Source organism: Panthera onca, chromosome E2 (assembly GCF_046562875.1).
Source record: "Panthera onca isolate mPanOnc1 chromosome E2, mPanOnc1 haplotype 2, whole genome shotgun sequence".
Taxonomy (NCBI): domain Eukaryota; kingdom Metazoa; phylum Chordata; class Mammalia; order Carnivora; family Felidae; genus Panthera; species Panthera onca.
Window position 1 is genome coordinate 3,675,429 of NC_138353.1, and position 27,499 is coordinate 3,702,927.

The window sequence follows — 27,499 nt, forward strand, 5'->3', positions numbered from 1 at the left end:
GAAGGAGTACTCTTCCCCAGACACAAGGGGCACTGAGAGACAGGAGGGACTCATGGGCATGTTCCCAGGAAGTGGAGGTGGATGATGACACAGGAAAATAGAGAAGTCCATGAATGCTGACATAGAAAGAAAACCCAAATCTGGGGCCAAGAGTGAAATCTTACTTCCTTCTCTATTTCGCTATATTTCTCCTCTGTGTGCATCACCACGGTGACCTTGACCTGAGCCATGCAGAAATGTCACAGCTGTGTTTGCACTGACATGAGGCTGCAGAGGAGCCGGACCCACACCCCCTGCAGCATCTCTGGGGCCTGGGGACCCCGTGGGAGGTGAGGACCCTCAGGGATGTGCTGAGAATGAAGGAGAACCTGTAGGGGAGGCTCTGGGAGGGAAGGATGTGCCCTGATCTCCTCACCTGGATGGGACATCTCAAGAAGCCTTGGGTCCACTTGCTGCACCATCATGGACATCAGAATTGGTCCCCTGGAAACAGGCTGTTCCCCTTCCTGTGGGGCTGCTGACGTGACAACCCCATGACCAGGCAGACCAGCCCCCAAGTGGCCACACCCTGTGCTTCTGTCTGTCCTGCGGGCACTGAGGTCCCTCCGCCTGCACAGCTGGGGCCAGAGGCAGAGACGCCATGACCCCCACCCTCACGGCCCTGCTCCTCCTCGGTGAGATCTCAGGAGGGGAGGGGATGCCCTAATCTGGGAGGGACCCGCATCACAGCCAGGCCCTGGGGTTTCAGAGACCCCAGGCACAGGAAGCTCACAGGGAGGAGCGGTTCTGCTCAGGATTCAGGGCCATCCTCTCACGGGGACTCTCTTCCAGGGCTGAGTGTGGGCCCCAGGACCCGAGCGCAGGCAGGTGAGTGTGTCCCCAGGTGTCCCTTCCCACCTCCTCACTGAGGACAGGGGTCACCCACCAGTCAGCTGGGAATGGAGAACAGCAGTTCTGGGCGGATGGAGAGGGACGTCTGGGGGTTTGGGGTTGATCTGGGAACTGGGGGTGGGGAAGGTCTTGTGACCCAGCCTCTGTTTCCTTCCAGAAACCCTCCCCAAACCCTCCATCTGGGCTGAGCCAGGCTCTGTGGTCCCCCGGGGTAGTGCTGTGACCATTTGGTGTCAGGGAATCCTGGAGGCCCAAGTGTTCTTTCTGGATAAAGAGGAACACTCAGGGTTCTGGGATGTTCATTTCCCAAAGAAGCCTGGGAACACGGCCAAGTTCTCCATCATATACATGACAGAGCAGTATGCAGGCCAATATCACTGTTCCTATCGAAGCCCCGCTGGCTTGTCAGAGCGCAGTGACCCCCTGGAGCTGGTGGTGACAGGTGCGAGCCCCCTCAGAGTCCCCGCCCCAGGCTCTGCCTTCAGGGAGGGGGTCTGCTCCCAGAGCGTCTCCCTCTCACAGTCCAGCCCTGGGGGTATTGTGGGGGGTGGAATCTGAGCCCCATTTAACACGCCCCCTCCTCCTCTCCTAGGATTCCATGGCAAACCCCGTCTCTCAGCCCTGCCCAGCCCCGTCGTGACCTCAGGAGGGAAGGTGACTCTCCAGTGTGCCTCATGGGAGAAATTTGACAGGTTTGTCCTGAGGAAGGAAGGAGAACCCAGACCCTCGTCGACCCTCGACTCCCAGCGACCCACTAGTGGGCAGTTCGAGGCCCTGTTTCCTGTGGGCCCCGTGACCCCCAACGTCAGGTGGACATTCAGATGCTATGGCTATTTCAGCAAAACCCCCCAGATGTGGTCCTACCCCAGTAAACCCCTGGAGCTCCTGGTCTCAGGTGAGAACCTGTCCCATAGTGTTCCTGTGGTCTCCTCTAGGCTCTGTGTGGGACACCCCCGATCTAGGCTGAGAATGAGGGGTTGCAAGGGAGGGTCATCCAGAGGGACATCCACCCCTCAGAGGAATGGAGGGCCATGGGGTCCTCCCACCCCTGCCCCTTCCTACAAGCCCATCACTAGAAGCTCCAGGTGGATGCAAGAGGTTCTTTCGGGGCTCCAGGGCAGATCCACCAGAAGAGTTTGAGCCTAGAGGGGGTCTGTCTGGGAAGCTCCAGCCCCCTACCCTCCTCTTGTCTCTTTCCCAGGAACTTCTGGGGGCCCCAGCCCCCCACCCACAGGACCTGGCTCCACAGAGAGTGAGTCACTGGGGCCTCTTCGCTCAGAAGGAGTACAGACAATCTCAGGGAGTCTGAGAGCCTCTCAGAGGATCTACCTCCCCCTGAGATGCTCAGAAACCATCTTGCGTCCAAGGGGGCTGGGAGTCCAGTAAAGATGCCAGGGGGACCACCAGGATCCAACCCAACAGAGGAGGGCTCTGGCAGTGGCCGTGGCAGAGGGAGAGGGTGGGGGCCCAGCTGGGGGAGCAGGAGCCAGGCTGAAGTGAGGAGCTCGGGTAGCCTCACCACCTCACCTCCCTGCCCTGGGTTTATGATGTACATGGTAGGGCCCATTGAGGGGAGAGGTCTCAGTGCTCCCTGAGACAGTGATTTGGGGCAGGTCCCTTTCCATCAGGGCCTCTGTTTCTCTGTTTATGATAGGGGAGAGTCCTGGCTCAGATTTCATGGTCATGTCCGCTCTGGCCCTGTAGGGGCGCTGCCCTAGGTCTGTAGAATTGGAAGGTTCACAGTGTGGGTTGCAGGGTGCAGAGAAGAGCAGAGCAGTGATGCTGGTGATGTCCCCAGTACTCTTCTGCCAGCCCTGTGGTGCTCAGCCTGGCCTTACCCAGGCAGCCCTGATGGAAAGAAATCAGCATCAAACAGAAACAAACAAGGGCTTGGCGGTCGGGCTCTAGGGGATGTAAATCCCAGATGAGCCACTTGCAGACTGTGGGTCCGTGGACAAGTCCTTTCCCTGTCTGAGTCCCCGCTTCCCTCCTTACTAAACGCATCTCCTACCGTCTCCCTCACGGATTTGCTGAGAGGTTTAGGTGGGATCTTGGAAATAATATTCCTCTGCGTGGAACAGACCCACGGGGTATGCAGGAACTGGCATGCTGAAAAGCCCAGACCGGCCCCACTTGTGAGTGTGAGGTCTGCAGCGGGGAGGACGGGTCTTGGCTGGACCTGGGAAGGCACGGAGTCCGTCCCATGCAGGCCCGGTTCTGAGCACCCCAAAGCCTCTGACAATAGGAGGTGTGTTCACCTCTGGCTACAAGAGAGGGCAGGACACATGGGGATGATGGAGCAGGCCATCCCAGTCAAGGTAGGAGCCCAGAGCCTGAAGCAGGTGTCCATTAGGGTGAGGAGCGCACAGGGAGCCCACAGTCCTGGGTTCAAATCCCAGCTCTGTCACCCGCTTCCTGGCTGGGGGATCTGAGGCACCTGACTGATCGCTCTGAGCCTTGGTCTCCTGTCTGTGAAATGGGTGAAGGCGGGGTGGCCTTCCCCTGGTGCATGATTATAATGGGGATTAGCGGTAAATGAATGCATAGACCCCAGCACGGGTCCACACACAGTAGGTGCTCAGTTAACTGACATCATTGGTTCATTCATGACATCACTTGTGTCCAAGGTCTTGAAAAGTACCAGAAAATTGCGATCGGGGCCTCTGTGACCTTAATCTTGCTGCTTGCCCTCCTTGTCCTCCTCCTCCTTCTCCGACTCCGGCACCAGAAAAAATGCTGCAAGTCAGGTAAGCGGATGGCGATGTCTGGTCTAGCTGAGAAGGGAGATCTTACCCTAAAGACATGAAGTGGCTTTTCTTAGAGCACCAGCCAACATACGGCACCAAAACAGAAAGACGTGTTCAGTTTGGAAAAGCCTCCAAAATGAACAATAACAAAAAAAATGTCTAGGAATCTCTTCCCATCACAACCTCCTTGGGACAGAGATGGGGATTCCCAGGAAGCGCAGTTATGAGGGCAGGGGTCCCACATGGGGGTACCTGCACCCAACACCCGAGGAACCACGCCGGTGATGAGGGGGGGGGGGCTCTGGGAGGGATGCAGTCTCCCTGCGGCCAAGAGCAGGGGGGAGGGGTCACAGCGGTGAGGAGTGGGAGCAGGATGCAGAAGTAGTTGGGAGATTAGTTGCTTTGAGCAAATATGTAAGTATGTCGGGGATAAAGGGAGCCCAGTTGCTCAAGATCTGCAGGGATTTATAAATGTGCAAAGGCAGGTGGCTACAAAAAACTCTGAGCTGTCGTACCGGAATTGGAAGTGTCAGTGTGACCTCACTAAGAGATATACTTACACATCGACGGACACAAAACAACTGTATGGGTGTGTTGGTTGTCGGGTGCGCGCGCACACACACACACACACACACACACACGTATGTCCCAGCTATGTCCACCAATAAAACCTAGACACTGACAACAAACAACCATCCAGGTTCTGGCTTTTATATACCGCCCTGTAGTAAAAGGAATGGGGGGAAGGGGCTCCTGGGTGGCTCAGTTTAGCATCTGACTTTTTTTTTTTTTAATTTTTTTTAACGTTTATTTATTTTTGAGACAGAGAGAGACAGAGCATGAACAGGGGAGGGTCATAGAGGGGGAGACACAGAATCCTAAACAGGCTCCAGGCTCTGAGACATCAGCAAAGAGCCCGACGCAGGGCTTGAACTCACGGACCGCGAAATCACGACCTGAGCTGAAGTCGGATGCTTAACCGACTGAGCCACCCAGGCGCCCCTAGCGTCTGACTCTTGATACAGGCTCAGGTCATGATCTCACAGTTCGTGGGTTCAACCCTGTCCGCACTAACAGCGTGGAGGCTGCTTGGGATTCTTTCTCTCTCTGCCTCTCTCTCTCTCAAAATAAACAAATCGACTTTAAAATGTTTCGTAAAAAGAAGGAATTAGGTTTCATCGGAGAAACTCTTTATTCCAGGTTGGGACAGGGGGACTACTGGAGGCTGCTGGGGCATCTCAGTGTGCCAGAAAGTGCAAACATTCACAAAGAATGATGGAGACAGGGCAGAATGACCCAGGAGCCAGCTGGAAGGAACTCCCTTTGGAAAACTCTAGAATAATCTGAGCATCCAAGTATTGGATTACAATGCACTGAATATAACGGAAATCCACTAGTTTATAGAGTAAATTAGTGAATGCATGGGGGCAGAGGGAACACTTTAATGTTCATTTATTTCTGAGACAGAGAGAGACAGAGCATGAGTGGGGGAGGGGCAGAGAGCGAGGGAGACAGAGAATCCGAAGCAGGCTCCAGGCTCTGAACTGTCAGCACAGAGCCCGACGTGGGGCTCGAACTCTCAAACCGTGAGATCATGGCCCGAGCTGAAGTCAGATACTTAACCGACTGAGCCACCCAGGCGCCTCAAGAACAGACACAGACTTTTATTTTATTTTATTAAAATATGTTTAATGTTTATCCATTTATTTTGAGAGAGTGAGAGCAGGGGAGGGGCAGAGAGAGAGGGAGAGAGAGAATCCCAAGCGGGCTTTGCACTCTCAGTACAGAGCCCGACACGGGGCTCGAACCCACAAATGATGAGATCATGAACTGAGCCAAAACCAAGAGGCAACTGCCTAACTGAGCCACCCAGGCGCCCCAGACCTAGACTTTTAAAGATGTTCTTTCAGTTTTAGAAAAAGAAAATGTATTTGAATCATCCATGCACATTTTGTGTGTTAGAGTTTAGTGTGTTTTGCGTGTTTTGTGTTTGGTTTCGTGTTGGCCCTGAATCCCAGATTGATGGTGGCGGCTGTATAACCTTGTCAGGGCTCAGATCTCTGAGATCCTAATGCAGCCCCGGGGGCCAGGTTCTGGGGTGGATTAGAAGCGAATTTCTAATTTTGTGCAGGTGCTCTGCATCCTGAGGCTGAGACCAGAGCCCTGCAGAAAAGGTAATTTCTCCCCAAAGATCCTCCCCCAACCTCCCACCTCTGCCTGTAGCCGCTTCACTGCTGCCTAATGCCCCTGTTTTCCTCCCCTCAGCTCCAACTCCGTGGCTCCTGTCCAGGAGGAGAAGCAGGGTAACTGGGAAGGAGGGAGAAAGGGCTAGGAGGAGGGGTCGGGACAGGTTCTGGGCTTCGCATGAAAACCGCCAAATCTGTGTGATTCCAGGTACATCCCTGCCCCCTGTCGGGCCTCGGTCTCCCTATCTGAGGGTGGGAGGGGCGTGTGGGACTGCAGGGTTTTGGGAATCTTGGCATGAAATAGAATCTTCTCATTCTCCAGATGCTGAGGTGAGAGAGTCCCAACCTGAGGAAGACAGACAGATGGACAGTTGGGTGAGCCCCAGCTCCTGTCCAGGGCCCCCAGCACAGCCTTGTTAATTAGCTAAATCCATGGGCTGCCTCTCCAGCTTCCTATCCCTCAACTCAGCAGCATCTGACCTCACCCTTCCTCTTGAAAGGTGATACACGCAGGCTGCTGGGACACCACTTCTCAGTGGCTTTTTTCTGACGTCACGTGGGCCCCTTCTTCTCGGTCTCCTTTTAACTGCTGGTTGTCCATAATGGTAGTGCTTCCAGGGATGGTTGTATAGTTTGTGCACTGCACAATAGTGATTGTGAGGATTGAGACCCTACTTGAGGTCACATGAGTGCAAAAGTACCCAAGCCAGGGATTCACATGATCCAATTTATGGTTTGGGTTTTTTTTTTTTTTCATGTTTATTTATTTTGGAGAGAGAGAAACACAGAGTGTGAGCGGGGGAGGGGCAGAGAGAGAGGGAGACACAGAATCCGAAGCAGGCTCCAGGCTGTAAGCTTGTCAGCACAGAGCCCGACGTGGGGCTCGAACTCACGAACCATGAGATCATGACCTGAGCTGAAGTCCAACGCTCAGCCAACTGAGCCACCCAGGCGCCCTCATCCGATTTATGTTTTAAAATTAACTCTGGCATCTAGGTGGACAGGTAAGTGAGGAAGGACATAGTGGACGAGTTCCACCCCCCCCCCCCCGTCCCCGGATCCCACAGCAGAACCGTGACAGTGAGTCCCCCAGGGGAGTGACTGTGCCCCAGGGGAACCACTCAGGGGTGGGGGTGGCCACTCTTCCTTCCCCCTTGGGAGGGATTGTTGGACAGACAAGTGGGAGAGAACAGTCAGGTGGGTTCTTGCTGCTCCTGGCACCCCGGCTCCCCCACCTGTCACATACCTGACTCCCACTCCCCGCCCTCCAGGCTGCGGCATCTGAAGACCCCCACGATGTGACCTATGCCCAGCTGAACAGCCTGAATCTTGAACAGGAGACAAGTGCACCCCCTTCCTCACGGGCAGGGGAGCTGCCCGCAGAGCCCATCATGTATGCCACTCTGGCCAGGAAGGACGCACACCCCACACTCCAGGGAGGGGACTGCAGGAACCCCAGGACGCAGTGAGGCTGCCCCCAAGGACACTCAGCTAATACCCCCTGCACCTGGAGACCTCTCATATGGGAGCAGGATATCCTAGAGCTTCAGAAGTCATCTAATTCGCCAGATGAAGAGAAATATCAGCTCCAAATTTTTAGAAAGAAAAGAAAACACTTCTAAATACCCAGTGGACAAGAGAAGCCAGCCACAGATGAAGATAGGACTTCTTTTTTTTTTTTTTTTACTCCCATGACAATGCAAAAATTCTACATCAACGCATAGTTTTACCTAAATGGTAATGTAAATGCCGTATGCCAAGACGAAATGGGGAAAGTCAGTGCCTGAATGTAATTAGTGCCAAGAGAAGAGAGCCTGAAAGTCAACAACGCAGGCAATGTTCTATGGGAGCTAGAGAAAGGATAGCAAATTCATCCCATGGCAGTGGGTGAAAATCAGAAGACCTTATGCTGATCACAAAGAATAAAAAAGAGAACAATCAATTGTGTGAGCTTGGGCTGCTATAATAAGATACCATAGACGGGGGAGGCGGTGTCGTTAAACAACAGAAATGTATTTCTTCATAATTCTGGAGTCCGGAAGCCCAAGCCCAAGGTGCTGACATGTTTGGTGGTCTGGTGTCCTTCGAGGGTTCTCCGCACGGCTGACGGACGGCTGCTCGTGTGGCCTTTCCTCGGTGGGTGTGTGAGGGAAAGAGAGAGAGCCCTCCTGTTTCTTCTTATAGGGTCACTTACCTTCTTTGACCGCCCACCCTTATGATCTCACCCACCTTCATTATTCCTTAGAGGCCCCCTCTCCAAACACAACCACACTGGGAGTTAAGGCTTCGACATGAATTTCTGGCGGGGGGAGGGACATAGATACCCAGACCGTTTCATTCCACCCTGTGTCCCTCCCCCAGGATTCACGTCCTTCTCCCACGCAAAGTGCATTCATTCCATCCCTACAGCCCGCCCCTCCCCCAAATCTACACTCATTCCAGCATCGACAGTCAAATCTAACATCCAGAGTTGCATCTAAATATCTTACAAATCAGATATGGGGGAGCTTCCTTCGGGGTATGGCTCCTTCTAAGGCAGAATTCCTCTGCAGGTGTGAACCCGTGAGCCAGACAAGTGATGTGCCTCCAGAGTACAAAGCCGGGGCAGGGGTAGGAGAGAGAATTCCCATTCCCTGAGGAAGCGATAAGAAAGAAGACAGAGGTGACAGTGTTCGAAATGGAGCAACGCAGCTTCCATAGATCGGCAGGCTCCAGGATAACCCTCTTGGGCTCCAGGCTCTGCCCGCCAGGCCCTCCGTGGCACGGCGCCACCTCCGTGGTGCACAGCTGCGTGGTCCTTCTGGGTGAGGACCCCCAAGGCTCTGCGCAGGGCCTGCCCTGTGGAAACTGAGGCAGTTTCCAAACTGAAACCAAGGAGCCAGCCTGATCTCTGAATTGCCTTTGGGGGACATTCTTCCCTCTTCTGGAAAACCAGCACACGTTTGTAGACAAGCCCACCGTCCCATCTCGTAGAGTCTGAGAAGACTTGACGGCTTTCATTCCCGCTGTTCCAGGGGACAGTCCCCTGGCCGCACATCTGCTCCTACAGTCCCTTAATGTTGGCTCCTCTCTCTCATCTGTCGGACAGTCTTCCCGCTCTTTGTTCTGTGTCCTCTGGCTCAACAGTCTGTGCCTCCATCCACCTCCCCGCTCTGGAGTCTCAGGGGGGCCCCCACCCGCGTTGCTCTGGGCACACGCCAACCCTTTGCTTAGGCGTCTCCTCAGCGAAACATGCGACCGTGTGGGGCGCTTGCCCTGTGCTCCACAAACGTCAAGACACAGCTCAGCCACGTTCTTTGCCGCTTTCAAACAGGGGTCACGTTTGTCCCCACGATCCAGTGCCTCGTTCTTCATTTTGGCCCGAGGTCCTGCCCGAACGGACTTTCCCGCCCATACTTGTGTTTGGCATTTCTAAACAACTCCAGCCTCTTTCTGTTGTCACTCTCAAAGGTTCTCCGCATCTTTTTTTCTTTTTTAAGTTGTATTTATTCCATTTTGAGAGAGGGCTCAAGCGTGAGTGGGGGAGGAGCAGAGAGAGGGAGAGAGAGAGAGAGAGAGAGAGAGAGAGAGAATCCCAAACAGGCTCCACGCTGTCAGCACAGAGCCCCAACCAGGGCTTGATCCCACAAACAGAGAGATCATGACCAGAGCCGGAAACCAAGAGTTGGGCGCCCAACGGACTGAGCTGCCCAGGTGCCCCCCGCTGCTTCCGCATTTTGGATATTTGTTCCCACAGCACGGCACTTCTTGGTACTGAAATCTGCATTCGTCTGTTCCGGCTTCTGTTAACAAAGATCACAGACTGGGTGGTTTAAGCTACGGAAGTTTCAGGGAAGATGCCAGCATGGCTGCTGTCTGGTTTGGGCTGTCTGCTGGGGTTGCAGGGAGCCCCTTCTTGCTGCGTGCTTGCCTGGCCTTTGCTCGCTGTGAGCACATAGAGAGAGACGGAGAGAGCGCTCTCTGGGCCTCTTCTTTTCTCTTTTTAAATATTTATTTATTTTTAAGAGAGAGAGCAAGGGAGGGGCAGAGAGAGAGGGAGACACAGAATCTGAAGCAGGCTCCAGGCTCCGAGCTGTCAGCACAGAACCCGACACGGGGCTCGAACCCATGAACCGTGAGATCATGACCTGAGCCGAAGTCGGACACTTAACCCACCGAGCCACCCGGATGCCCACCTTTGAGCTTTTAAATCAGTTACACTGCCGGTTAAAATTATCCCACAAAACTCACTCCGGGCCCAGCAAATTTTACTGTGAGCGCCTCCAAACAATTATGGATGACAAACACCATTGGTATAGACATTTTTATAGCAAATGCATTCCCGTACATTTCGTAACAAGAATATCACACTTTGGCCTCCCACGTACGCTTAGATATAAAATAACTTAAAAAATGGGGGGAAATATCTAATTACATTACTGCTCAGTTCACATGCATAATGGGGAGGAGACAAATATTTCAATAAAGAATTCTCCCCAACAAATTGGGGACTTAATCTAAGCATTGTCCCCTAAATCTTATAGGCAGGCCCCCAGAATGGGGAGGAGGGATCTGCCCCAGAGGCAAGGGGCACTGAGGAACCAGGAGGGACTCACAGGCATGTTTCCATGCTTGGGGCATGGACGCTGTCACAGGGAAATAGAGAAGTCCATGAATGCTGACATAGAAAGAAAACCCAAATCTGGGGCCAAGAGTGAAATCTTACTTCCTTCTCTATTTCACTATATTTCTCCTCTGTGTGCATCACCACGGTGACCTTGACCTGAGCCATGCAGAAATGTCACAGCTGTGTTTGCACTGACATGAGGCTGCAGAGGAGCCGGACCCACACCCCCTGCAGCATCTCTGGGGCCTGGGGACCCCGTGGGAGGTGAGGACCCTCAGGGATGTGCTGAGAATGAAGGAGAACCTGTAGGGGAGGCTCTGGGAGGGAAGGATGTGCCCTGATTTCCTCACCTGGATGGGACATCTCAAGAAGCCTTGGGTCCACTTGCTGCACCATCATGGACATCAGAGTTGGTCCCCTGGAAACAGGCTGTTCCCCTTCCTGTGGGGTTGCTGACGTGACAACCCATGACCAGGCAGACCAGCCCCCAAGTGGCCACACCCTGTGCTTCTGTCTGTCCTGCGGGCACTGAGGTCCCTCCGTCTGCACAGCTGGGGCCAGAGGCAGAGACGCCATGACCCCCACCCTCACGGCCCTGCTCCTCCTCGGTGAGATCTCAGGAGGGGAGGGGATGCCCTAGTCTGGGAGGGACCCGCATCACAGCCAGGCCCTGGGGTTTCAGAGACCCCAGGCACAAGAGGCTTATGGGGAGGAGGGGTTCTGCTCAGGATTCGGGGCCATCCTCTCACAGGGACTCTCTTCCAGGGCTGAGTGTGGAACCCAGGACCCAAGTGCAGGCAGGTGAGTGTGTCCCCAGGTGTTCCATCCCACCTCCTTACTGGGGACAGGGGTCACCCACCAGGCAGCTGGGAATGGAGGACAGCAGTTCTGGGCGGATGGAGAGGGGACGTCTGGGGGTTTGGGGCTGAGCTAAGAACTGAGGGTGGGGAAGGTCTTGTGATACAGCCTCTGTTTCCTTCCAGGGACCCTCCCCACACCCTCCATCTGGGCTGAGCCAGGCTCTGTGGTCCCTTGGGGTAGCACTGTGACCATTTGGTGTCAGGGGACCCTGGAGGCCGTGGAGTTCTATCTGGATAAAGATGGACACTCAGTGCCCTGGGACAGACAACCCGCAGTGGAGCCCAGGGACAAGGCCAAGTTCTCCATCATATACATGACAGAGCAGTATGCAGGCCAATATCACTGTTCCTATCGGAGCCCCGCTGGCTTGTCAGAGCGCAGTGACCCCCTGGAGCTGGTGGTGACAGGTGCGAGCCCCCTCAGGGTCCCCGCCCCAGGCTCTGCCCTCAGGGAGGGGGTCTTCTCTGAGTGTCTCCCTCTCACAGCCCAGCCCTGGGGATACTGTGGGGGGATCTGGGTCCTATTTAACGTGTCCCTTCCTCCTCTCCTAGGATTCCATGGCAAACCCACTCTCTCAGCCCTGCCCAACCCCATGGTGACTTCAGGAGGGAAGGTGACCCTCCAGTGCACCTCATGGATGGGATTCCATAGGTTCGTCCTGATGAAGGAAGGAGAACCCAGACTCGCCTGGACCCTCGACTCCCAGCGACCCACGAGTGGGCAGTTCCAGGCCCTGTTTCCTGTGGGCCCCATAACCCCCAGGCTCAGGTGGACCTTCAGATGCTATGGCTATTTCAGAAACACCCCCCACATATGGTCACTCTCCAGTGATCCCCTGGAGCTCCTGGTCTCAGGTGAGGGAGTCCGGCCCTATGCCCTCTGTGTCCTGATGATCTATTCAGGGCTCTGTCCTCAAGAGTTACCTGGGCTGGGATGGGAGCCATGGCGGGGGGCACTCCAAAGAGGGTCACTCAAAGGGAGATCTGCCCCTCAGTAGGTCAACAGAAACCCTCTCACACCTGCCCACCCTTTGTCCTTCTCCTGGGTCTAAAGATGCCAGGTGAGCAGTGGGAGGGTCATGGGGAGGCCACAGGGCAGGTGTAGAAGAAGTCTGAGTGAGATGGGGACTCCTGGATTAGCCCCAACCACCCCCCCACAGGATCCAACTCAAGATTGTTGTTCTACTGGGCTGTTTGTGCTCCTTCTGGGCACAGATCACCCAAGATCAGTTCTGAGAGCCCCTCAGAGGATCTAACACCCCCTCAGATACTCAGAAACAATCTTGTGTCTCAGGGGAACTGAGATTCCAGTAGAGGTGCCTGGGTGACTACATATGTCCAGGGGCTCTGAGGCTGGGTCATGGGGCATATGAGGGAGAAGACTGAGCAGAGACGGGGTCTCTAAAGGAAGCCTCAGTCCCCTACTCAACTACTGCCTTTTTCCTCAGGAACCTCTGGAGGCCCCAGCCCCCCACCCACAGATCCCAGCTCAACAGCTGGTGAGTCACAGTGGCATCTGTCTAAGGGCTTTCCTTCCTGTGTTTCAGAGATGCCAGAGTGACCACCAGGTCCAGGGTCTCTGAGGCGGGGGGGAGGAGGGCTGGGGTGGTCATGGCAGAGGGAGAGGGTGAGGGCCCAGCTAGGGGAGCAGCACCACCTCACCTCCCTGTCCTTTGATTATGAGGTATGGGGTGAAGAAGGGTTTCAGTGCTCCCTGAGATGGTGATTCGCGGCAGGACCCTGGTCCTAGGTGAGGAGTCCCTCCCTGTTGCTGTCCTCTCTGGGCAGAAAAGGCCAGCTCAGGATGCTGTCTACAGGAAATTCTGAGACAGGATGCAATAGGACTATCACAAGGGGCAGTTCCACAGAGGAGGGTCCACCCAGGAGAGCTGGGATAGGCGGGACCTCCCACCAGGGGAATCACCACCCCTGCAGTCTCAGACAGGGCTGAGGAGAGAGAGGCATGGACTTAGATCCCTCGACCCTGAGAGGAAATGAGGTCAGACTGAGGTTACAAGGCAGAGGTCCCACCCACTTACCTCCTGGTGTCTCTGGCTCAGAAGCAGGGTGTTGGCTGCTAGCCAGGGGCAGGGGCAGGGTAGCTGCTCAACTGGGAGGCAGGTAGGGCAGACAAGGATGCCCTGTGGGGCTGAGTCTTCGTGGGCTCAGCTCTCCCGAGAGGTGGAGCTTCTAAGAAAGGTGTTCCCTGTCTGAAGAGGGGGGGCTGCCAGCAGTGATCCCATTTCTGGCCTCCCACTGTCCTGCCTCTCCCCGGAACTCAGACGTGGGAAGGTTCAGAAAGGTGTGGGGGATGCAGGTACATGTGATTTTGTGCATCTGGCCTGGGTCTCAGCAGAGCAAGAGGAAGTCCCAGTACGATGGAGAACAGAAATCCCCATCGATTTAGCGTCTCAGTTCCTCCTCATCTCACACAAAACCGTGGGAGTTTCTCCTAAAAGCCACCCAGCCCTTGTCACCACAATCCTTAGGCCTCCAGCCAGGTGTGGAGAATGTGTGGGATACAGGATGGAGAGGGGGTGGGTTGGCAGCGCTTGGTGTCCAGGCCTGACTTGGAGCACAGTGAGGATGCTGGGCTGGTGGAGGTGGGGATCTGGGACAGTCATAGAGGGCAGACCACCCACACCTGAGCCCTCTCACATCATGACTGGAGCTGCTCAGGCCAAGGTGGAAATTGCTGTGGGTGCAGGTGGAGCCCCCACGAGACAATCCCCTAAAGAGAAGTATCCCCACCTGTGGGCACCACTCTGCTGCCCTTATAAAGTTTTCTTTTATACAAATGCTTAGAAATGAGGTTTATAAATGATGCAGATACATTCTAACGTTTCATTCATTATTTTGTCTACACTTAAAGCTTAAAAGTTGTTCAACTAGTTTATTCATTTATAAGTATGATTTTTTTCTTTATACTTTCTAAATAATAGTTAAGTATATACAAAATGATACTGGTTTGGTTAAATTAGTTTTATATTCTATGATTCTATTAACTTAGTACAGATTCTCCACCTTTCAGTTGCTTTACAATTGATCTGCTTTGATTTACTGATAATAATTTTATCAAACTCAAAAAAAAGAAACTTACCTCTTTATTTCCAGATTGTGCACCAACTTTACTTACAGCAAATACCTTATAATAATGATGACAATGTAAGACATTAATACAAAACTCAGTGTTGCTTTAAGAAAATATCTTCATTGATAGCCCTAATTATTTTAAGGCAAACATAAAACATCTATATATTTATACATATAATGATACTAACCTGTCCATTTCAGTCTATTTTTCTGTTACATTCAGGTTTCATTAGAAAAAAAAATCTTTTCTTTTTTCCGAATGTTTATTTATTTTTGAGAAAGAGAAACACAGAGCACGAGTGGGGGAGGGGCAGAGAGAGGGAGACACAGAATCCAAAGCAGGCTCCAGGCTCCTAGCTGTCAGCACAGAGCCTGACCCAGAGCTCAAACCTGTGAACCATGAGATCATGACCTCAGCCAGGGTTGGAAGCTTAGCCAACTGAGCCACCCAGGTGCTTCAGAAAAAATTCTTTACTCAGTATAAATTAGGAATTATTTCTGGGCTTGTACAACTCCAGGCTTATTCTTTTAAATTTATAGCCCCAGTGAGATACATTTGAAAGACTTCTTGGTACCAAAGATTTGCATACTAGCCCACTGAATGATGTGTATTCTTCATTCATACTCTGTGAATTCTATAAGCTTATGTAGAATTTTCACATGGAGATTTATAATTAGCCTGATCTATAATTTTTTATCTTGTTGCATTTTTTTTGTTTTTTTTTTTTATCTTGTTGCATATTATGTGAAATGGATTGAAATAGGTTTGCAGGATTACCTAATTTTGTGCTCACCAGTTTTATAACAAAACTGATTTTCTCTGCTCTTTATGGCTTTGAGACCAGAAGTGTGACATCCTTGGTTCTGGACATTTATATGGAGAGGAGAGAGATGGTTTTTGAAGATAAAAATCAAATGACTAGTGTTCTACCTTGAAATCTTACATTAGTTTTCAGAGTTATGATTGACAAACAGAGTTAGAGACAGTGAGGAGGAGGAGAAGGAAGAAGAAGAGGAGGAGGACAGTGGTGATGATGATGGTGGTAATATTGATGATGGTGGTGGTGATGATGATAATGGGGATGATGATGGTAACGGTGGTGATGAAGATGCTGCCGATAATGATGGTGGTGGTGATGATGATGATGATGATGATGTTGCTGATGATGCAGCATCCCTCATCTATCCTGCCACACCTGGCCCATCTTCCCTGCACCAGGGCCCTCCCCCCCACCCTGACTCCCTATTCTCCTCTGGGATCCTCCTACAACAACAAACGTGGATTCATTACTTCTGAAGAGCATGCTTAGATCTTTCTGGGGACCTGCTCTCTACACACATCTTCTCTGGGTCTTCACATTGCTCCTCTCAGCCTCTTTCTCCTATTCAGGAATCAACTTAAATGTCCTCTCCAAGTGCGACCCTCACCCTGACATTGTTCAGACATGTCTCCTTCCTACCTAGGGCATTTCAAGTAACTAACACAACCTATGTTGTATGCATTGAATTCTCTCTCTCTCTCTCTCTCTCTCTCTCTCTCTCTCTATATATATATATATATATATATATATATATATATATATATATATTTGTGACCAACCCGTTTCATGGACACTAGGTCCTGAATTGTTGAAAATACAAGTTCTCCTATCCACAAGAGGTAGCTTAGGTGCTCAGAATAAACACAGAGAATACAAGAGCCCAAGTACTTCTGTATTGAGAGATGATTTATCTCACTAAATTCTGAGCTAGGGGGACACAGGAAGACTCTGCTCCAAACCAACTCAGAAGCAAAGTCTAAATTCAAAAAAGACAGGGAGACTGAAATAATCCATTTAGAACAGACAGGATCCTTCTATAACAGAGAAAGTATCAATTAATGACTGCATAAGAAGTTATAGCATGAGAACAAGGGGAGGTACGAGAAGACGCAGCCTGGGGTACAAGTTTAAGTCTCATCAGGAATTCATCTTTCTCCACTTTTTTTTTTGGCTCTCAGGAGCAGCTGACACCATCAGCCCATCACAAAACAAGTCAGACCACAACACTGGTGAGTAGGAGAAAGTCTCAGTTATGGAAGTGGCATGGAGCGTGAAGTCCTGTCAAGGGGAGGCGGGCACCCTGGGTGGACATACAGGATCTGGGCTGATTTGGGTCTCCCCTGACCTCAGTGACCACTTTGTCCTCAATTCCTAGCGTCCCACCCCAAAGATTACACAGTAGAGAATCTCATCCGCATGGTCATGGCTGGCTTGATCCTGGTTGTCCTCGGGATTCTGCTATTTCAGGATCACTACAGTCAGAGAGGAATCCAAGATGCATCCAGGAGGTAAACTCAAGAGAGAACAATGCAACGATCAGAATGACAGAGTCTGGGAAGCACATCTTATGTGCCCAGGAATTTCTGGAAGAGTATGTGAGGCATGTGCTGTGGGAACTGTCAACATTCCATGTTGCCCAGACCAGTCCTCATCCTCTGTGACATCACCTCCAACCTCCAAGGACTTATTCCACATACCACACGACCTAGTGGTCAAGTATATATCTTTCGTCGTTATTTATTTGACACCCATAACATTCCCAGGACTAGTAATGATCAGAGAACAGAATCCATGTGAATTTAGCACACACTTTAGTATTCATGCTTGGTGCATTGTGTGAAATCTAGTTGACTTTTGTATAGATTCCTAGCAGGATGGATGGATTCAGGATTGATTATAAATGGAAAGACAGACAGAAAAGTTTACCTCTACACAAACATACACAGCAATCTGCAATAAATTAACTCAGCATCCTCCCTGTCTGCCTTCACCTTTAATTTATGTAAATTTGGTCCCTTGCTCAGTCCTGGTACAAAGATTTCCTCTTTTGCACTCCACTCACAGAGACTTAACAAAAAAGCAGTGAACTAACATGAGCTAATCAAAGACAAAGCAAACTGTAGAGGCACGGTCGCCTACATGATTTGTGGGGCAGCATAGAAAATGAACAGGCAGACAGGGAGACAAACTATAAGAGACTTTTAAATACAGAGAACAATCTAAGGGTCACTGGAGGAGAGGTGGGGGTGGGAGGGGAGATGGGCTAGATGGGTGATGGGCACTAAAGAGGGTACTTGTTGGGATGAACACTGGGTGTCGTATGTAAGAGATGAATCACTGGGTTCTACTCCTGAAACCAATACTACACTCTATGTTAACTAACTTGAATTTAAATAAGTAAACTTTAAAAAAGAAAGATGCATTTTCCAAAGAAAGAAAGAAAATGAACAGGCAGTACCCCACGTTCAAATACCAGTGTGGTGAGTGTAGAGCATGAGCCTAGTTTGGAGCCCTGTCTGATCATTCAGATCACCACCCATGCATCCAGATCCACACAGAGCAGAGGCCATCTGGTTATTGCACATGACAGTACAGATCAGCATTTTCTGATGTGTCCCAGGTGCCAGGGTCTGCACTGGGTGCTGCACACCCCTATTGCTGAGTCTTTACCAGAGAACTCTTAGGTAGGGGTCATCTCCTCCCTTATAAAGATGACCTCAGACTCATGAAATAATTTGTCAAAATACACTGGATTAGGGCTACTGTCTACAAATAGGTCTGTTTCCAGTTATCTGCCCATCCCACCCCACTGCCACCTTGGTAGAAAGCACAACATTGTCCTGGAACAGAAATTTGTAAAGAGAGTAGATCTCATAGTAAATGCTCTTACCACAACGAAAATCAAAAGAGAAAACAGAATTACGTACAGGTAATCAAGCAGACACTCAGGCAAGTATGTTCATAGAAGGACTCAAAAGGCAAAAGTGAAACAATCCAAATGTCCAACAACTGAGAATGAATAAACAAACAAACATTAAAACCAAACCAACAAACCAAAACAAAATTATTAATTGTCTCCAACTAGTGCTTTGTGCAAAGCAGGAGACAGAATCCACAGTCCAGAAGAGCTCATATCTGGGGGACAAGACTGTGAGGAGAAAGGAATGACTCAGGTTTTGATGGAGAGAAGATGATGATGTGTCAGAAAGAGAAAGTCAGAGAGAGGAAGTGTGTGAGAGAGAAACAAACCCACAAACCCAAGCCCAGATCGGAGGGGTGGTTCCCCCTGCGAGTCGCTGAACCGTATGATAACGTGCTTTCCATCCTTCTCATCTTGGGATCACCCACACTATGACAGCCCCATTGGGTCCTCCAGTCAACTGAGGCAGGTGTAGGACACCTCTCAGTTTCTCACTCCCTTCCACATCTCACATGATGACAATCCAGACAGTTTTGCCCTGGAACCCTCCTCCATGACCCCATCCAGCACCACAGTGAAGTGTAGTCAAAGACTCCAGATGTCATGTTGGAGCCACCATATCAGCTTCCTCCTGGTCCCCACTCCAACCCTCATCTCAGATGAAGTGTTTTATTCTCATGGCTCCAAACCTACCTGTCACTGACCCTCCCGTGCATACACGACCTGCCCACCTTTCTCCACCTTCCTCCCGTGAGACCCATGTCTCTACACATGGCCCTCCATGTGCTGACACCAGGCTGAGCTAACCTCTCCAGCCCCAGCAGGGCCCACTCCTCCCCACAAGCAAATTCACCTCAGTTCACCCCCTCCCTCCCCAGACCACACACACTGAGTTATAAATACACGTGTGTCTTCCCAGGATGTACTCGCTGAGCACATCTGAACACAGCAGACTCTTCCCAAACCTCCAAGGCCATGAAAACAACAAAGAACTCTCGCTGCCTCTCCCCACCCAATTGTGAATGTATTTGTTACAGAGATTATGTGAGTGGATCCCAAGAACCCACGACACTATGTAGAATTCAGATCAGCTCATCACACAGTGGTCAGATTAAGGTCAGAGCGTTAACACTGCTGGCTATCAACACCATCCTCCTACAGAACATGAATCTCCAGGGCCTGGTGCCATGACTGGACGTGGTAACTACTCACTAAATGTTAGTTGATTGACAGGGTGGTGGAAGGAAGGAAGAGAATTTGCATTTACGGAACTCAGGAAAGGGAAGTGTCTCACCCAGATCACACAACCTCTCTCTGTAAGAGGCACAGGCACAACTGGAACTGAAATTGGGCCGGCTCCCAGGCTAGGACCTCCCCCTGCCACTTCTGGTTCCGGGACCAGAGTCACTCTCTGGACTTGGGCTTGGCGGGGAACAGGCAGAGCGGCAGGGTCGCGTGGGGTCTGGTGAGACTCACATCTGGTCTGAAAGGTCGCAGGGCCTCTGCTGTCGGGCATCCTTCAGGAAGAGCAGAGCAAGGCCCCGGAGGGGGTGTTCCCCTTCCTGTAAGGCCTCTCGTGAGGAACCCATGATGGGGACCACAGAGCCTGGGCCATGTCACACCCTGTGCATGTGTCTGTCCTGTGGACTCTGAGGACTTTTAAGCTGTGTGCACCGCTGGGACCATGGGAGGCAGCGTCAGGACCCAGACTCTCACCGCCCTTCTGTGTCTCGGTGAGCTTTCTGGACAAGAGGAGGGATGGGTGGCTCCCGCCCTGCCCCCAGGCCCTGGGCCCTGAGAGACCTCAGGACTTGGGAGGCATGTTGGGGGCAGGACTTCTGGGGGCAAGAGAGTGACCCCCGTGGTCATTGGACCTGACTGGGCCTGGAACAGCTACATGCGGGTGGGGGGACACTCTCACAGGGAACTCTCTTCCAGGGCTGTGTCAGGGTCCATGGGACCAGGTACAGGCAGGTGAGTGCTCCCCAGACCTCCTGTTTCCACCCACCAACCCGCTGGGCAGCTGGGGGGCACAGAGGGTCTGGGCTGATGGTGACCAGTCCGGGAGGGGCCTTGGCATGACAGGTGGGAAACAGGGGAGAAGGGCACCCTTGCAATTCCCCATCTGACTCCTTTCCAGGGTACCTTCCCAAACCCTCCATCAGGGCTGACCCCAGCCCCAATGTCACCAGGGGGACCCCTGTGACCATCTGGTGTCAGGCATCTCTCCAGGCTGATGTCTACTATCTGTATAAAGAGGGGGTCTCTGAACCCACATCCATTGAGATCTCACAGGATTCCAGCAACAAGGCCAGTTTCTCCCTTGGATTCATGAGTCTGCACAATGCAGGGCGATACCAGTGTCAATATCACAGCAGGAACGGCTGGTCACAGCGGAGTGACCTCCTGCCCCTGGTGGTGACAGGTAAGGCAGAAGCTGGCCCCTCCCCTGGGGCCCCTCCTCCAGGTGGAAGGGAACAGAGTGTGGCCTCAGGGGACTCTCGCTCACTGTCCACGCCGGGGTACGTGGGGCGCTGGACCCTTTAACACTGCCCCTCCTTCTCCCGCAGGAGTGTACAGCCCACCCTCCCTCTCAGCCATCCCAGGCCCCGTGGTGGCCTCAGGAGGGAACGTGTCCCTCTCCTGTAGCTCACAGTACCCATGGCAAACCTTCCGTCTGCTGAAGGAGGGGGGAGCTGACGCGCCCCGACCCCTGGAATTGAAGTTCCCTCGTGAGAAGAGGCAGGCACTGTTCCCTGTGGGCCCCGTGAGCATCTCCCATGGGGGGACCTACAGGTGCTACGTTTCTCCAGCTTCCTACCCGTATGTGTGGTCACTCCCCAGTGACCCTCTGCACCTTCAGGTCACAGGTGAGGGGCCCCTGCCCTGCCCTGCCCCACCTACTTCTTGGGCCCAAATGACTGACCTAAGCCGTGTGCCCAGTGGAGTCCTGGGGGTGATAGAAAGTGGGTGGGGCACTGGCCTCCTGAAGTCAGACCACAGATGGAAGCTATGGTGGAGGGGGGTGCTCATGAGAGCCTCGCCTCAGGCCCTGGGGCCAACGTGGGGTGTGCATCCCCTGGTGCCTCTGTCCCCTCCCGTCTAGGCGCCTACAGGGAGCCCACCCTCCTAGCCCAGTTGGGCTCACTAGTGCAGCCTGGAGACAACCTGACCCTCCAGTGTCACTCTGAGGCTGGATTTGACACATTCGCTCTGATGAAGGATGAGGGGCTCACACCTCCCGTGTGTCTAGATGGGCAGCCCAGCCCCAACTTATCCCTGGGCTGTGTGACCCCCTCCCACGGGGGCCAGTACAGATGTTATGGTGGACACAACCTCTCCTCCACATGGTCGGTCCCGAGTGCCCCCTTGGACATCCTGATCACAAGTGAGGAGCCCCCTCCCCTTGACCAGTCTGCTCAGGGCCCTGGACACATGGTCACCCCTTGGGGTGATGGGATCCAGGCAGAGACTCAGAAGCAGAGGCTGAGATGGGGCTGTGGTCTAAGGAAAGAGACTGAGAAACGGACAGTGAGGGCCAAGGAAATAAAGGACACTCATAAGAGAGACAAGAGGAGCTGAAAGGGAGTCACACAGAGTCCCAGCAGAGAGGACAGTCATCACCCAGCTCAGGGTCAAGGGTGTGTGAAGGGGGAAGCAGATCTATACAGGTCATGAATTTTCCTCCCGCAGGCCTGTACGGGAAACCGTCCCTCTCGGCCCAGCCGGGGCCCTCAGTGTCCTGGGGAGAGAGTGTGACCCTGCAGTGTCGCTCGGAAATCTGGCTCGACACCTTCTACCTGTCCAAGGAGGGGTCACCTGCTCCTCCCCAGCACATTCGTCTGCAGGACACAACTGCACCTTATCAGGCCAACTTCAACATGAGTCCTGTGACCTCAGACCATGAGGGGACCTACAGGTGCTACGCCTCATCCAGCACCTCTCCCTACCTGTTGTCACACCCCAGTGACCCCCTGGAGCTGCTGGTCTCAGGTGAGGAACCCAGACTCTGTGTCCATTTTGGACCCAGACACTTGGGTCACTGCCCTGTTACGAGATAGCTTTGGGATGGGATGGAGAGGAGGAATAACAGGGGGATCAGCCACCGGGTGATCCCTCCCCACAGGGGATGGAAAAGATGGGGAGCCCCATGCCGTCTCCATGTGTTACCGCCACAAGAGGGACAGGGCAGCACCAGGTGGTTGCAGGGAGGAGACTGAAGAGTTTAAAGGACGAGCTTTGAGCAGAGCAGTGGTGCTGAGGGGGACATGAGGACCACAGCCCACAGCCTCCTTCCTGTTCCAGACAGCATTAGGAATCTGCAGAGCGTCACCCCCATGGACAATCCTCATGTCTGCCGGGAACAGAATCTTCTTAGCCTAGAGGAAACACAGCCTCCCCAGTCCTAGGCTGAACTTTGCTTTTCCTCTGCACTTCGAATATTTACAGAGAGGCCATTCCCACAGGACCTGGGGCCAGGGGAGGTGGGAAGTGAAGGGAGGGGCCTCATGTGTGCAGCAGCATTGAGCTCATTGGTGCCCACTGGGTGGTCGTCAGTGTGAGGGAAAATGCATGAGGGAGAAGAAGCCCATTTGAGTGCAGAGAAAAGAGCAGACTCCGCCTCTGTCCTTGGTGCTGATATCTAGAAAATAAGAGGATCGTGGCACCTATGGAAATAGGTCCACAATATGAAGGGCAGAGTAGGGGCGTCTCTCATTTTCTCGTCAGGAGGATGGGGGTTCACTGGAAGTCATAACGCAGGTTGTGTCAGTTCAGCCACTCTTCACTGAGACATTGACAAAATCCTACTCAGATCTGAGAGTTTGTTCTCTCAGTTGTCAAAGGCAGAATCCCATCCCCAATTTAAAAGACTAAATCGGTTCTGAACTTTGGTGTCAGTAAATTCGGTGGAATTCCTCTCTCTTGGGACTTCAGTAACCACTGACATTTTTTGAAAGGAAGGAGGGAAAGGCTGGATTTCTCCCCAATTTCCGTGAGCACCCGATTGTCAGCTGGACCAGGCCATCCTTCAAAACATCTCTCATAAGATTTCATGTTTCCTATTCTCTCCTCCCATCTGAGTGGTACTTGTTATTTCTTGATATTTCTGTCGTCATTTGATCAAAGCCTATCTCATATCTGTAGCTCTCTATATTTTTGTTCATGTGTCCATCTGCATTTTTATTTTGTCATTTATCTTTATTTTGCATTTCTTATCAGTCTTCATACCTAGATGACAAACTGAATAATTAGAAGCAATGTGAGTTATGGTAATCCTCGCTCCTAAAAAAATGCCTGATGTGTGGTGTAGAATCCATCATTTATTTTCAAAAAGAATAAATTGATAGTCAAAGAATAAAACTGATTTGGAAATAATACAGTCACAAATCAGGGATGATGAGGAGCTGGCTGATGTGAAGGAATGATAAGGTACCCAGACTTTCACTCCATCACACTCCTGATTCTCAGAGCAAAATGAAGCCTCAAATGTTTATTTTTTGCCTCCTAATTAGATGGAAGATGAGACGCTGGAGATGCTTCCCTCCAGGCATTGAGATTGTCATTAGCTAGTTTCAGGGACTCCCTCGACATGAGAGAAGAGATTATTTATGCATTCCTATGTCTTCTCAACCACACTCTATTTTTGACTCTCATGAGTAGTTGATACCCTCAGCCCATCACAAAACAAGCCAGACTCCAAGAAGATGAGTGAGGAGAAATTCGTGATTATAGCACTGGGCTGACAGGTTCAAATTCTGTCAATGAATGCAGGTGACACAGTGGACACACAGGCATCCCAGCATGATTTCAGTCTGCCCTGATCACAACAATCACTTTGTCCACATTCACTAGCCTCAAACAGCCAAGATTACACAGCAGAGAATCTCATCTGAATGGATGACCTTTCTGAGTTCCATCAGCTCAGAGCCAGCCTTTAGGAAAGCCTGAGACAGTGACAAATGTGTGGATCTGGAGGCCTCCAAAGAGGAGGGTCCAGCCCAGGAGAGGGTGGAAAGAGCAGGGGCTTCCACACCAGGTGTCCCTGATTCTGCAGTTTCAGCGGAGATGAGAGTCAGGTGGGCTGGATGAGGCGTGGGTGAATGAGGATGATCATGAGTAGACAGAGGCCTCCTACTCACCTCCTGATGCCTCTATCTCAGAATCTGAACCGTGGTGTCAGCCTCCATGGGACACTCCCCTAGAGAAGAGCCTTCCCTCCTGTGGGCACCATTCTGATGCCCCCTGTGCAGACCTGGGGGCCTTTGTGCCGCTCGGGGCACAACCGAGACCACGTGGGGCCACACACGGCTCCCAGGAGTAATTTAGTCACCTGTTTGCTTTTTTAAAAATCTTTTTATTAATTTGTCTATTTTGGGTTTGTTTGGTTTTAAATGTTATTTACTATAATTTTTATTTTATATTTCTAAGAAATCAATTATTTTTCAATGGAGCCCTTCTGACTTACTGACAATAATTACATCCATCACAAGAAAATTGAAATCTCGCCTCTTAATTGCCAGATTATACATATATTCTATTTGCATTAAATACCACATGATACCGATATCAACGTAAAATGTTAAGATGGATGTGAAGGTCTTTTTAAGGAAATACCTTCTTTTATCTCTCAAATTCTTTTCAGGCAAACACAGCAAAAATTTCTATTTTCTAAGCATAGAATTACTGACTTATCTATTTCAGTTTATTTTTCCATTACTTCAGGGGTTTATTAGGGAAAAAAATCATTTTTAAACAACGAACAAGGATTTTTTCTTCAGACAACTGAACATCTCATGAACAATTATATTTTCTCCTTAAATTTGGCCATGGTGAGATACACTGAAGGCTCTTGACTTGTTCTATGACATCTATCATTCAAACACTCTGATGACATATGTCATTCATTCTTTTTTTTTTCAATTTAATGTTTATTTATTTTTGAGAGAGAGAGAGACAGAGTGCAAAGTGGGAGAGGGGCATGGAGAGAGGGAGACACAGAGTCTGAAGCAGGCTCCAGGCTCCAAGCTATCAGCACAGAGCCTGACGTGGGGCTTGAACTCACAAACCATGAGATCATGACCTGAGCTGAAGACAGACACTTAACTGATTGAGTCACCCAGGCACCTAATTCTTACTTTCTGAATTATATAAGCTTACTCAAAATTTTTACATGGAGATTATAAAAAGCAGTGACCTGAAATTGGTTTTTGTTTTTTGAAATCATTTTTTTTTTCATTTTTAGGTCAAAGCAGTTAAAATATAGTTGAAGGATTACCTAAATTTTTTGCTCACCCAGTTTGCTAACACCACTGATTTTCTCTTCCTTACGACTTTGAGATCAAGACTGTGATGTCTTTGGTTCTGGACATTTATATGGAGAGAAGAAAGGTTATATTTTAAGATAAAAATCAAATAATTAGTCCTCTCTCCTTGAACCCTTACAGCAGTTTCTAGAGTTCTTCATGGTAGATAAAGAGAGAAACACAAGGAAAGAGTGAGATGAGTAGGAAGAAGAGAAAGAGGAGGAATTGAAGGAGGAGGAGAAGGATGGTAATAATATTGATGATGATGAATATGACGGTGGTGATTATGAAAGTGGTCACAGTCATGATGATGGTGGTGTTGATAGCAATGATGATGGTGATGATGTTGAATATGATGGTGGTTATTTTGATAGTGGTCATGATGATGATGACGGTGGTGATGGTGATGATGGTGGTGATGGTGATGATGATGATGATAATGATGGTGATGATGTGGAATATGCTGGTAATGGTGATGAATATGATGATAATGGTGGTGGTGATGATAATGAAGGTGATGATACCAATTTTGATGATGATGAAGCTGGTGATGATGATGGTGATGATGAACATGGTGGTGGTAATGACCGTGATTGTAGTTATGGTGATAATGATGCTGATGATGGCAGTGATGGTGATTATGGTGATGATGGTGATGATGGGATGGTGATGATAATGGTGATGATGGAACTTCCCTCATCTATCTTGTCACACCTGGTCCATTTCGTGTCACCAGGCCCCTACATGCCACCTCCCTGTTCTCTTCTAGACCCTCGTACACCCACAGACATGGCTTCATTCCTTACTGAAAAGCATGCTTAGAACTTTTTGAGGACCTGCTCTTCCCAAAGCCTGTGACTCACCTTCTCTGGTCCTCATGTGACTCCCTTCAGTCTTCTCCTATTAAGGATTAAGCTGAAATGTCACCTCCAAGTGAGGCCTTCTCTGTGACACTGTTCAGAACTACCTGCATACATAGGCTCACAGAGAATCACAATCCAAGGCAGAAATACCATTTAATGTCCCACTAAGTTGATAACACCATTTAGAAAATATTATGAATCTGCATATGTGTGTGTATGTGTCACACTGTAAGTATACCTATCTATATGAAGAATGATTTAATGAAAGAACATCTGGATGAGGAATTTGCAAGTGAAGATTGAAAGTCTGACCTGGAGGAAGGAAGCTGCTGGAGACAGAGTGAAAGGGAACCTTCCCCAGAGTTTCAACCTTCTGTGCACCTGAAATTCAGGTTCCCGTGAAAACCAACCCCTCATCCATGGATCCTGGGTGCTCAGTTGTTGAATAAATACAAGCTTTTACACCTACAACTTACCTTGCATGGTCCTGTACCTAGAATGAACAGGAGAATACAGGGGTTCAAGTGTTTCTGCACAGCAAAGCTCTGCTCCAAAAAGTCAGAAGAAAGTTGCAATTCACAAAACACAGGGAGACAGAAATAATCCAATGAGAACAGAGGGTATGCTTAGGGACTACATAATAGTTATATCATGAGAAGTGGGGGAGATAGAAGAACCCACAGGCCAGGGGATAAGTTTGAGTTCATTCAGCTTCTCATCTTCCCCCACTTTTTATTGGTTCCCAAAAGCAGCCGACACCATCCTCCCATCACAAAACAAGTCAGACCCCAACAGTGGTGAGTAGGCGAACCTGTCATGGGACTGGTGTGGAATGTGAAGTCTTGTCAAGAAGAGGCGGGTGCTCTGAGTGGACATCCAGCATCAGGACAATTTTTGTCTCCCTGACCTCAGTGTCCTCTTTTTCCCTCAATTCCTAGACTCCCACTCCAAAGATTACACAGTGGAGAATCTCATCCGCATGGGCATGGCTGGCTTGATTCTGGTGGTCCTTGGGATTCTACTATTTCGGGATCACTCCAGTCAGAGGAGAATCCAAGATGAGGCCAGGAGGTAAACACAAGAGACAACAATGCCAACAGTTAGTGTGCCTGGGAATTTCTGCAATAGTATGTGGGCCCTGTGCCGTGTGAACTCCTCACTCGTCATTGTGAGGAGGAGGACTCATGGCTCGTGTACAGGGAAAATGC

General features: G+C 50.8%; 2 protein-coding genes across 2 annotated transcripts in view; both read left to right on the top strand.

Annotated features, from left to right (window-relative positions):
- Nucleotides 1–16,823, top strand: LOC132689971 (leukocyte immunoglobulin-like receptor subfamily A member 6). The gene is given in 19 exon segments (XM_081791425.1): nt 1–329; nt 494–674; nt 832–867; nt 1,049–1,333; nt 1,484–1,786; nt 2,093–2,143; nt 3,519–3,638; nt 5,770–5,812; nt 5,904–5,941; nt 6,147–6,199; nt 7,096–7,289; nt 10,894–10,994; nt 10,997–11,038; nt 11,196–11,231; nt 11,414–11,698; nt 11,843–12,145; nt 12,739–12,789; nt 16,383–16,433; nt 16,580–16,823. Coding segments are annotated over 18 exon segments (2,163 nt in total). The 5' UTR covers nt 1–329; nt 494–640; the 3' UTR covers nt 16,717–16,823.
- Nucleotides 16,824–17,461: 638 nt separating this feature from the next.
- LOC132676324 (leukocyte immunoglobulin-like receptor subfamily B member 3) overlaps nt 17,462–27,499 on the top strand; it is a 30,870-nt gene continuing 20,832 nt past the window's right edge. Inside the window, 8 exon segments of the mRNA XM_081791426.1 lie at nt 17,462–19,857; nt 20,063–20,098; nt 20,265–20,549; nt 20,695–20,994; nt 21,231–21,512; nt 21,818–22,117; nt 27,041–27,088; nt 27,230–27,364. Coding sequence (XP_081647552.1) covers nt 19,809–19,857; nt 20,063–20,098; nt 20,265–20,549; nt 20,695–20,994; nt 21,231–21,512; nt 21,818–22,117; nt 27,041–27,088; nt 27,230–27,364 — 1,435 coding nt within the window. The 5' untranslated portion in view covers nt 17,462–19,808.